Here is a 12,187-nt window from a genome sequence, read left to right as displayed (position 1 = left end):
AAGTAAATTGTTTCCCTCGGTCTGAAACCACCCTCAAGGGGGCGCCATGCAACCTAAACACATTCTCTACAAACAATTTGGCGGTTTCTTCTGCTGTAACCGCATGTGAGCAGGCTATGAAGTGGGCCATTTTAGTTAACAGGTCTACTACAACCATGATGGCTGTTTTCCCTCTAGACCTTGGCAGATCAGTCATGAAATCTATTGCCACTGCTTCCCACGGTCTCTCAGGTGTGGGCAGTGGTTCTAATAAACCAGCCGGCGCCTGCCTCTCCCCCTTGGCTCTTTGGCATTGTTCACACCCTCTCACATACTCCCGCACATCTTCCCTGACCTTGGGCCACCAAAATTCCCTGGTAACCAGCCACATGGTTTTGTGTTGCCCAAAGTGCCCTGCTGTGGGGCTATCGTGCAGCTGCTTGAGTACTTTCTCCCTCAATTCCCCTTCAGGGATATATAACGCTCCCTTATAATACAATGCCCCATTTCTCTCCTCAAAACCACCGGATTTGTCTTCCTCTCCTCTGAGATCCCTGCGTTTCCCCTGGGCGTATGCATCCTGCACCGTACCCTCTACCAATTCCCTTTGCCCCACCAAAGTCGCCCCACACACCCAGCGGTCCTCTGGAATGATATGGGTTTCTTCGGGTGCTCCCTCCCCCTCCAAATATTCAGGTTTGCGTGAGAGAGCGTCTGCCCTAACATTCTCTGGGCCTGGCACATAACAAATCTCAAAGTTAAATTTGGAGAACTCTTGGGCCCATCTCAACTGCCTTTGGTTGAGCACTCGCGCCGTTCTCCAGTACTCTAGATTTTTATGGTCCGTGCACACTTGCACTTTATGTTGTGCACCAACTAGCAGATGCCTCCATCTCCGGAACGCCTCATGAATAGCAAGCAGTTCTCGGTCGTACACCGTGTAGTTCCTCTCGGATTTGTTCAGCTTCCGCGAGAAGAAGGCACACGGACGCCACTCTGACTCCTCCTTCCCCGGCTGCAGAAGAAGCACCGCCCCTATGGCTCTGTCAGATGCGTCTGTTTCAACCCTTAGCTTCTTTCGTAAATCCACATGCAGAAGTTGTTCTTCAGAGGCGAAGGCCCTTTTCAGTTCCTCAAACGCTCGCTCCGCCTCCGCCGTCCATACAAACTTCTTTTTACTGCTGAGACAGTCAGTGATGGGCGCCGTCAGATGGGCGAAGTTGCGGATGAACTTACGATAAAAGTTTCCAAACCCTAGGAACCTCTGCACATCCTTCTTGGTTTTGGGTGTTTTCCATTCCAGCACTGCCTGTACCTTGCCGGGATCCATGGCCAATCCCTTGTCTGACAGGCGGTACCCCAGGAATTCCACCTCCTTGGTATGGAACCGACACTTCTCCAGTTTGACCCACAGCCTGTTGGCTTGCAGTCTGCTCAACACTTCTCTGACGTCTCTCACATGTTGCTCCTCATTCTCAGAATACACCAACACATCATCTAGAAAGGCAACGCAATTCTTGTAGAGCAAAGGGCCCAGCACGTGGTTCATAAAAGATTGAAAACACGCGGAGCCTGCTTGTAATCCAAATGGCATAACGAGGTATTCAAACGCCCCCAAAGGGGTAAACATGGTGGTTTTCCATTCATCCCCTTTCCTTATGCGTATCAGGTTGTACGCCCCCCTTAGATCCAGCTTTGTGAAAATCTTTCCCTTCCTCACCCTGGTCAAAATATCATCAATTCTGGGCATAGGGAACGCCACCGGTTCAGTCACTGCATTCAGCCGCCTAAAATCACATACAAGTCTCGGCTTGTCCGCATTTTTTTTGTCCACAAAGAACACTGGGCTCCCCCCTGCTGCTTTGGACTCTCTGATGAAGCCTCTCTTCAGGTTTTTGTCAATGAACCCTCGCAACTCCTGCATTTCCCTGTCTGACATGGCATACAACTTGCCCACGGGAAGCTGTGCTCCAGGGAGTAAATTGATCTGACAATCAAAGGGTCTATGAGGTGGTAGTTGGTCAGCTTCCTTCTCGCTGAACACGTCGCTGAGATCTGCATACTGTGGTGGTACCTTCACCTTCCCCATTACTTCAGTCCCTGCTAGGGTGGCTTGGGCCCCTGCTGAACCCTTCTCCCCTTTGCAGTGTTCTAGGCAATGTGCTGAACCAAAGGACACCACTCTTTGATGCCAGCCAACCAGCGGATCATGTAGAGCTAGCCAGCTCATTCCCAAAATAATGGGAGCGCCTCCCAGGGTGGCCACATTAAACGCTATCAGTTCTGTGTGCCTTGCCACCCTCATTATCATTGGGACAGTCTGCAAGCGGACTCCTCCTCCCAACAACTCCCTGCCATCAATCGTGGTCACCTGCAGGGGGTTGCTTAAAGGGATGGTCTGTATCTGGTGTTCAGCAGCAAACTCCTTGCTCATAAAATTGCAGGAGCTGCCTGAGTCCAATAGCGCCTTTATTTTTAGGGGGTGCCCATTCTGCAGCTCTAGCGACACTTCAATCACTAGAGCAGGTCGAGGAGCTTCTGGCACGGGCACTTTCACTGCTCTTTGGCCTGGCTGCAGTGCCCCAATTGTGGCAACCAGGCGTTGGCTTTTACCTGCTCCGCTCCCCCTTCTTCTCCCCCCTCAACAGCTCCCACCATCCCTTGCCATTCCTTCCTCTGGGGGCAGACTCTGGCAAAGTGGCCTGGCTGTTGGCAGAGATAGCATTTCCGGGGGCCCTTTCCCTCCTTCTTAGCTCCCTCGCTGGTTTTTGAAAATGCGCGCGCGCTGTTCCGATTTCCATCGGCTCTGCCGGCGGGAAAGCTGGCTCAGGAATGTCTGGAATGCGGAACTCCTTCCAACGTTCCCCTCTCCCTTCCCGCCTCTCCAAGGCTCTTGCCTCCTGCCGAGCTCCTATGGTCAGCGCAGATTTGGTCAGCTGATCCATAGACTCCGCCCTGGGGCTCCGTGCCAGCTCGTCTTTCACCCCCGAAGAAAGACCTTCTTCAAATAGCATTTGAACGGGTGCCGCCGATAAATCCCAACTCAGTCTGTGAATCAGCATGGTAAACTCAGTCCAATATTCACGGACAGATCGACTCCCCTGCTTACAAGCCATTAGCTGTCTGCGCACCACCCCTTCCTCAATATCGCTGGAAAACATGATATCCATTGCACGAAAGAACTTCATTGTGTCCTTTAGTATGTCATTGTGCGTTGCCATTAGGGGTCGAACCCAGTCTCTAGCCCCTTTCTCAAGATGCCCAATTACAAAAGCAACTCGCGATTCCTCATCAGGGAACTCATCGAACTGCACATTAAGGGCATATTGCATCTCTGTCCTAAAAGCATGGTAGTCCTTGGGGTCCCCCCCAAATTTCTGCACCAATCCTGGTACCTTTCTGGGGAATTGAGTGGCTCTCCCCTTCTTGTCTGCATCCTGAGCCCTTCTCTCCTCCAGCCTCGCCGTCTGCAGGGCCAGTTGAACCTCCAACGCTCGGTATCTATCTTCCAAGCTTGGACCAGCTCCAGCCCCTGCTCCTCCGGTTCCGGTTGGTTCGCTCATGATGCCTTCTCTTGCACAGGCAGCGTACAAAGACTGTCGGACTGCTGTGAGGGTTTGATTAGCTGCTTGTGCGTGAAAACGTGCTCCCTCAGAGTTTGTGCGACCCCACAAACCTCCGTGTGTGACGGAGCTCCTCAGACATGTCTGCTCTAGTCACTAGTAGAGTCCGACAGTGGCTGTCTGCGGAAGCGTTTCCAGCAAAGAAGTTCCTTAACGGAAACGCGTCTCCTGGACTCACGGCGTGACAGTTTCCTGCGAGGTGTGGGTCTCCCTATGGGAGACTCCGATACCTCCCCACTGTTCTCGCTGGAAGCCTCCCTGAGCCCTCCCTCCTGCTCGCATTCCCTCAGAGACCCACTCCTCCCCCTGCTGGTCCCTGCTTCAGCAGTTGAGTCTCTTTCATCCTGCCTGAGTCCCTCCACCACCTGATGCTCTGATGGCAGTTCCCTGACAATAGCAATCCTGCTTTCCAGGTGCTAACTTTTTGAAATAAAAAGCTATTGTCAAATTCCAACTAAGCCAACTAATTACAGTTGCTCAGAGCAGACCCACTGAAATTAATGAACCCAAGTCCGTTACGTTTCCTGCCAGGGCACTGCCCCACCCCTCCCCACAGGATTCTGCCGCCTGAGGCAGGCTGCTTCTCTCTGCCTTAAGGGCAGGCTGGCCCTGGATTGGGAGGAACTGAGGAATAAATATACATCATGAAATATCTCATGTTTTGGTATCCACCCTAAAACTGTCAAGGTCTGATTAAGAAAAGGATCAACCATCTGGTATTGCTGAGAGCCTGAGGGGCAAAATGCATTTTCTCATGAAGAAGAGTAGGTCTTTTACTCCATGATTAAAGAGAAGGTTTAGTATATCTGATACAGTGTGGGAAGCATGAAACTTTGGCTCAGCTTAAATAACGCTTTTTACCTTTTTGATTAAGGGCTTGTATAGCCTTAACAGTTTGTTCTGTTGGCTTTTGGCAGGGAAGGAAGACAGCAGTATTGTGAACATATGTCAAAAGCCAAGAAGTTTGTATGCACATCTACTTTGTTGTGCCAGGGAAGTAATATCTAGGACAGGTCTTGGTCTTTGAAGAGAAAGAGAGAGATGAGAGAAGGGAGAGAAGTTTATCTGCATCTTCTCCCATCAAGGCGTAGCTTACCAGGGGTGCAGTCCAACTGTCTTTCAGTAAAACATGATGACTTCATTGCATATTAACAAGTAAGGATTTGTTGCATGCCATATAGTGCAACAAAATGAAACATCTCGGAATCTGTTCACACAATATTTTACTTGTACATGTGAACAGTCCTGACCATTCTCTGGCACGTGTCCTGCAGACAAACATAAATGTGTACAAGGTGATTATGGAGATGGCTGGCTGGCAGCAGTTCCCATCACGTGGTTTATGTGGTACGTTTGTCCATCTAAGTTATAGCTGAGGATGCTTTTTCATGTCCAGAACAATATTGTGCGAACCAGTCCTCAGAGAGCTTTAAAAATAAAGTTTGAGGAACTTGTGAAAATATCTAAATTCAATAAACAGAACGAATGCTGCTGTGGATACATTTGTCATCATGGAGGCTGCATTATACACTTGTATGAATTTTGTGTTATACTCAGCAGTGAAGTACAATAATGGAAGCCTAACAAATTATTTAAAAGGCTTGGTAGTCTTTTTAAAAATTGAGAAAGAGAGGCTAATTTGACTGAAATCCACAACCCACTTTTTCGCTTTATTAGGAATACTAAACAATTAGGGTTGTTGTTGTTTTTTAAAAAATGAGTGAAGCCTAATAGGCTTAAATAGTGTTGAGGACTCAGAATCCCCCAATGCTCTTTTAATGGCAATATTTCCAACCCGTTGTGAAACTTGTGATGTTTCCTTGAAAGGAAGAATGAAGTTTTCTTGCTTAAGCAAAAAATCTTTGCTATGATGTGACAATAGTTTGATTTGTGAACCCTAGAGCCATATATTATTTTCATTTCAATACCATCCTTATTCAGAGAAGATTTGTGGTCTAGGAAACCGTGGAAGCATTTTTGAAGCATCCTTCTGTGAAAGATGATTCAGATCTTGAGGGAAGAACATCTTTTATGTGGGCTGCTGGGAAAGGCAGCAACGATGTCATCCAGACAATGCTGAATTTAAAATTGGACATTGATATCAACATGGCAGACAAATATGGTGGCACAGGTAAGAAAACTAACATACTTTTGAAGTTCTTATAAACTTGGTAGGTGTTTTGAACACACATGTATGCAATATGAATTCTACATTCTCTAAGGATGCATTGTACAAGTATTGTACAATGAGCAAAAGATTGTACTGAGCAAAACTGTTTTGGAAACTGATAGAAGTTTCAAATGCAGTCCGTTTTCCTAATGGCACTGAGGAGATGGGGAAAGATTTTTGCATTCAAGCCTTTGGACACAGCTAAGGCAGCTCTTCAGAACCTGGTCTGAAAATTCAAAAAATGTGATGATAAATGGAGATAAAGTTTACTAACTAAACTATGACTGGTTGATATATAGAATAATTGGATATACAACATGAACATGGGCATAAACTTTTGGATGGCCATAAATCTTTTTTATAGAATAAGTATAATATAGATATGATTAAAGGAATGTTAAACATAATGGTGATATTAGGGATGAAACTTTCTGAATCAAAGAATACCCCCAGACCATGGGCTTTCTCCAGAGGAACTGCCGTCTAGAGCAGGATGCACACCAAATTCCTGGACACAGACACTGCTGACCAATAACGCTATCCTCTTTTTAGGATTGAGCTTCAGTTTGTTGGTTATTAGTACTGCCTCCAGAAAGCAGTTTAGAATTGATACCACTTCATCTGGTTCAGATAGAATAGAAAAGTAGAGCTGGGTGTCATCTGCATTTTGATGACACCGGGTTCCAAATCTCTAGCTAAGCAAATCCAGTGGCTTCACAGAGAACATTATCAGATGCTTGTATTTGACATCTCACTAGAACCTGCACTATGTGTAGTGTCAAAATCATGTCTTATCCTCAAAATGCCTTGCAAATTTGTCACAGCAGGCATCAGGTTTGTGATAGCTCCTAGCTGTGACTCAAAAGTCAGCAGCTCCCTCAAAATTCTTGAAAGCTCTGCTGACCTGCTGAGGAGTAATGGGATATTCTTATGACATTTGGAACCCAAGTGTCAGTTGGTTAGGAGAGAGAGAGAGAGAGAGAGAGAGAGAGAGAGAGAGTTTTGTTTCAGTTAGTGTATTTGTTATAGTAGTTCTGTGTATGTTTGCTGAGTGTGGCAAGTATTACAATGTAAGGCAATTGTATCTGCATACTTTATTGAACAGATAATTTCCTATGCTTATGTATTTAGTTATTCTTGAAAACTCAATAAAAAAAAAATAAGCTGCTGGACAGTTGCTCAATGACACAATATTGGTAGCAAAGCGAGCCACCTTTGCTGCCATCACTGTCACATGGTAGATTCAATTATGTTCTCTTTTCTGTGTTTGGTCGGTCTTGGTGTGAGTCTTGTACTCCATCTGTCATCCAACTGCTTCGTAGTTCAAAGTTCCACAGAAAACCACTGAACTTTGGACTTCACACCACTGGAGAAGGTGCCCTGGAGCTGTCATGGCTCTCACCATTCTAGTGAGACCATAACTTCAACAGGAGCACCAGCAATGTCAGATTCCACAAGTCTTCTACCAGAGCATAACAACTAGTTCTTTACCTCTGCAAGGCGAACAGTCACTTCCTGTCCACATTTGACCAGAAAGTAATCTGATAACTCCCCCTGCAGCTGGAAAACAACCAGCCCACTCTGTGGCAAAAAACCACAGCAAGGGTATGCCTCATGATGTATTGAGACAGACCAATGGCTGTCATGGCTTCATGAAATCCTGAGCTGGCCCTACTAAGGCAACCACAGAACTGCAATCTGGGGGCACTCCAACACCACATCTGTGATCACCTTTACAAGGTCACACAGTGCAGAAGGATGGATGTTACAACTTTTCAAAAGCTGGTACCTAAGCAAACTGGCTTTCTGGCAAGGAAGATGGAACTCCTGGGGATGATGGCAACTCTACTGCCACTGTTCTCTTGACCCTCCAACCTGTCTTTGTACCTGAGCCGATACAGCTAGGTGAACCCAGGTCAGCCCAGTGTGTCCATGCCTTAGTAATGCATTCCAGATAAGTCGCCTCATTCACAGTTGCCATGATTGTGATTAGGCCACTTCCATGGGTGTCAGTCCATGAGGTAGGTAGATGGACTATATCACCATCTAATGTATAAAGGCAGGAAATGCAAATAGTGCTGAGGAGTGCACAGCCCCTTTGAGTTGTGCCTTCATCCAGGATAGATCTCTTAGTCTTTGCTTCACATGCGATTTTCTCTTATGGTGCATCTTGCATTTCCTGTGAACTCAAAGGAGTGACCCTTTTCCTCCTTGTAGATTCAAGAATGAAGGCAGCTAAATACTGGAAACTTCCTAGAGCCGAGCTAAATTGGGATGACATGAAAAAAAATGACAAGTGTCACTAGTGGAGAAACTTGCCCACCAGAGCAGGCTTTTCATACATTTATCAAATCAATATTTATTCACAAATATTTGGTTGTTGTTGTTGTTGTTTAGTCATTTAGTCGTTTAGTCGTGTCTGACTCTTTGTGACCCCATGGACCAGAGCACGCCAGGCACTCCTGTCTTCCACTGCCTCCTGCAGTTTGGTCAGACTAATGCTGGTAGCTTTGAGAACACTGTCCAACCATCTCGTCCTCTGTCATCCCCTTCTCCTTGTGCCCTCCATCTTTCCCAACATCAGGGTCTTTTCCAGGGAGTCTTCTCTTCTCATGAGGTGGCCAAAGTATTGGAGCCTCAGCTTCACGATCTGTCCTTCCAGTGAGCACTCAAGGCTGATTTCCTTAAGAATGGATAGGTTTGATCTTCTTGCAGTCCATGGGACTATCAAGAGTCTCTTCCAGCACCATAATTCAAAAGCATCAATTCTTCGGCTTTTGACACTAGCTGACGCTTATTTTCGCTTAGCTATTCTTCTCAAATGCTTTCCTCCTCAGCCAAGCTCTCTTACTGGAATGGACCTCAACTAAAATAAAAGTGTTTGGGGAGTGGCAAGCCGCAGGTGCAGCAGTTCTGCACTCCTACCCAACCCTTGCTGTTAAAATTAGACACATTCTCTCTCTCGGGGAAGTTTTACTGTTTAACCACACAGAATTTCCATAATCATGTCTCATTTGGCAATTTTAAATATGGAAGAAGTTGGGCTAAAGTATATATTATCCACCTGCACATATTTCCAAAAGGGTCTGTGATACGGATGCTAAGAAATTTGCTTAGTTGAACCCAGATCTACCATTGCATTTGAGTCCATTCAATTCAAGTTTTAATAGAATTGCAAGACATTTGTTATTGTCTAGCAAAATGATACCAAGGGAAAAGAATGTCGATTAGTATCGTAGGAGCAGCACAGGGGCAGCTTTATAACTTTGCCGTCACTATATACAATGGAGAGGGATCTAAGTGTTGGTGGAACAAAGGTTTCATTGTGACCAGCTGGCCGAAGAATCTCTTCAGTCACTGTGACTCCCTTCAAGAAAAATGAGCTTACTAGGAAATACTGAACAGAGGCTTGGAAGCAAGTTGCCTGCGTCAGAATGAATGATGGAGGGGGAGAAACCAGGCCTTGCTGACATAGCTGCTCCTTTATTTAAATGTATTGTTGCAAACATCTCATGCATCAACCAGTTGAGTAGTTTACTGCCTTGTGCTCCACAAGTGTAGTGCTGAAAAACAGGGTCTGGAATGTACAGTCGGGTCAGACCATGCAGCCAAGTTTCTGCAGCAGGTGGCATTTTTGCCAGACTTCTTTTTTTCTAAAGAGCCAGTAACCCGATTAGATTCTTTTCACCAACGTAACTTAAAGTGTTTCATCAGCTAGTGCAATTTATTTAGTGATAGTATTAAGAACGCATAAGCTGTATGCATAGGTTAAAAAATAGGTGGAAGATGAGTGTTAATCCCCCTTCTTGCCCTGGTGTTTAAGTTTTGTTACATTCACAATTCTAATTGCTCTCCTCTAATTTTTACATGCCCTGTTTTTTGTCCATCTTTCAGCATTACATGCTGCTGCCCTTTCTGGCCATGTCAGCACCGTGCAATTGCTGCTAAAACACGCTGCCCAGGTAGATGCTGCTGACGTCATGAAGCACACTCCCCTATTCCGTGCCTGTGAGATGGGACATAAAGAAGTGATACAGACTCTCATTAAAGGTCAGCTGTGACACATTTATAGACTTGTTCATAGAAACACTGCTGTCTTCAGTTTTTGAAATGAAATAAACAGTAATGACAGACAAGAAGAAAGTGAATCCCCAGTTGGCACAGGAAGAGAGTTGAAAGAAGGTATTTATCATGCATCTACATTGAAAGATCAGGGCAGAAAATTAGATCTTCCACCAAAATACTTCCTAAAGCTACATTTGAGGTAAATTTGGATTATGCTGATCCTTTAGATTGATAACATTAGATTAATGTGGAAGAAGTTGCCTCTGAGCTTTTCACTGGCTGTTTGAACAGTATTTCTATGTCATGTTTTAAAACTAACTGAGAGGGACAGTTTGTCATTGAGCCTAAACTTCACATTTGACCCAAAGCTAGTTTTGGAATTTGTTTCTGAAAAACTCCCTCTCTCCATTAACTCCCATAAATAATATTGGAATTGGCTTCCAGCCAGGCATTTTTGGTTAGGCAATCTTTAATTCTAAAACTTTTCCTGGTCTTTGCCTAATGGGGCACAAATCTTCTGTCATTGTGTTAGGTGTAGTGTTGCTTTCTGGAGCCAACAGGCAAAGTTCTGTATACTCTACTAAAAAATTTGACAGTCATATACAATCAAAATTCTTCACCAAGAAAACTGAATTTTATATAAATCAAGGAAATATGGATAGTTTAGCTTATTTTGTAGTTGTTACTATTTACCTAGTTTATATTGATTTTTCTAATCATGGAGAAGAAGAGGAGCTATGAAGCCGCAACCTCTGGAAATCTCATTCAGCTACTCCGCTGGCTCTGAAATTTCAGCAGGTATTGCCCATATACTTTCAAGAATAGCTTCCAAGCCCATGTAGGCTAGAAGCATGTCTGTGTTTTAATTAAGACCAGTGTTTTCAGGAAGCTGAATTCTGTGGCTAGTTCTGTCTTTTGTGTTGCTGTGGAACTGTGGCACTCCTTTTAGACTGTTAATTGTGTTTTGTACCGTTTTATAAGATGCTGCTTGAATCAGGCGTCATACAGCGTTGGATAATCAAAAAATCTATTATTGTTGCAGGAGGAGCAAGAGTTGATTTGGTTGACCAAGATGGCCACTCTCCCTTGCACTGGGCAGCTCTGGGAGGAAACCCTGATGTTTGCCAGATATTGATAGAAAATAAAATAAATCCAAATGTACAGGATTATGCAGGTAGAACCCCATTGCAGTGTGCTGCCTACGGAGGCTACATTAATTGCATGGTGGTGCTGTTGGAGAATAATGCAGATCCAAATATTCAAGATAATGAGGTACATGTCTCCTTTTTTGTGCCTTTGTAATATGAGATCAAAACGGTGCCGTTGAATCTTGCTTTTTCTCACCACTGTTAGAGATAACTTGTCTTTGCGTTGTTACCAAAATGTGAATAGGACCAAAGATGGCGTCTCCTTGGGGATCCCTGTCCCCATCTCATACTGTGACATTGCATGATGGACTTGCCACGTGAACTGAGGCAACCCCCTAGGGAATTTTCCTAGCCGCCGCCACCACCAGTGACTTGGGATGAGAATGATAGGGATGCCTCACATTACGTGCAAATGGTAGTGGAAAACCCAAATGGAATGAGTGCCAGACAGTGACCAGGGGCAGTTTCATTTAATTGTGCCAGTAATTTCCCCTAGTTGCTGCAGCCACAATATAGGCAGGGCTGGCCCACCCATGAGGCAGGCTGAGGCAGCCATCTCAGGCAGCAGAAGCCCAAGAGGCAACAACCCCCCCACCATTGGCACCCTACCCACCCCACTGGCAGAGAAGTGGCAGCGGTGGTGGTTTCTGGTGAGATCATGTGCACTCCATGAAATCTCATGAGATCTCACCTGAACCTGCCATCATTGCACTGCCTTTAATAATAAGTAGGAGAAGGACTTGTGGATTTTTAAAAACAATTTAGATAAGAATTATATTCAGTTTTAATTAGTTACATATTTTAATTTTAAAGACAGCATCTGATGAAGAGCATCTGAGCTCAGCACACCAGGATCTGATGGTTTCTGCTAGAAGATCATTGATACCCACTTGCACATAATTCAGTTTGCAATTAATATAATCCTTTGAAATTAGCACCAGCAGTTCTCATTGTCTGTTGGGAGAGAGACTGGGAAAATGTTTTTTTTTAATCCTCCACAGCTTCTCAGCAGCTTTCGATACCCTCAACCATGGTATTCTTCTGGAGTGGTTGTCCAGGTTGTCCATTTTGTGATACGCCTCAGGTGGCAAAATGTCTTGGGCTAGCTCTGGTTTTATATATATTCAAGATATTGTGATTTGAATGTTCACTATAGCGCTGACATACCGACAGATCATTTTTATATTTGCACTGAAGTTTCA

The 12,187-nt window shown here is 44.9% G+C and overlaps 1 protein-coding gene across 2 annotated transcripts in view; it reads left to right on the top strand.

Annotated features, from left to right (window-relative positions):
• The window catches only part of INVS (inversin), a gene marked incomplete at its 5' end in the record, with an annotated part of 65,481 nt that overhangs the window by 35,803 nt on the left and 17,491 nt on the right, over positions 1-12,187 (top strand). For both annotated transcript variants that reach the window (XM_083473127.1, XM_083473126.1), the window contains 3 exons: positions 5,562-5,733; positions 9,667-9,822; positions 10,880-11,109. In XM_083473127.1, the coding sequence (XP_083329253.1) occupies positions 5,562-5,733; positions 9,667-9,822; positions 10,880-11,109 (558 nt within the window). The remainder of the gene's footprint in view (positions 1-5,561; positions 5,734-9,666; positions 9,823-10,879; positions 11,110-12,187) is intronic.

The sequence above is a fragment of the Podarcis liolepis genome (assembly GCF_965112155.1).
Source record: "Podarcis liolepis genome assembly, chromosome: 13".
NCBI classification, from domain to species: domain Eukaryota; kingdom Metazoa; phylum Chordata; class Lepidosauria; order Squamata; family Lacertidae; genus Podarcis; species Podarcis liolepis.
Note: the sequence above shows the minus strand (reverse complement) of the source record. Positions and strands in the feature narration are given on the sequence as shown.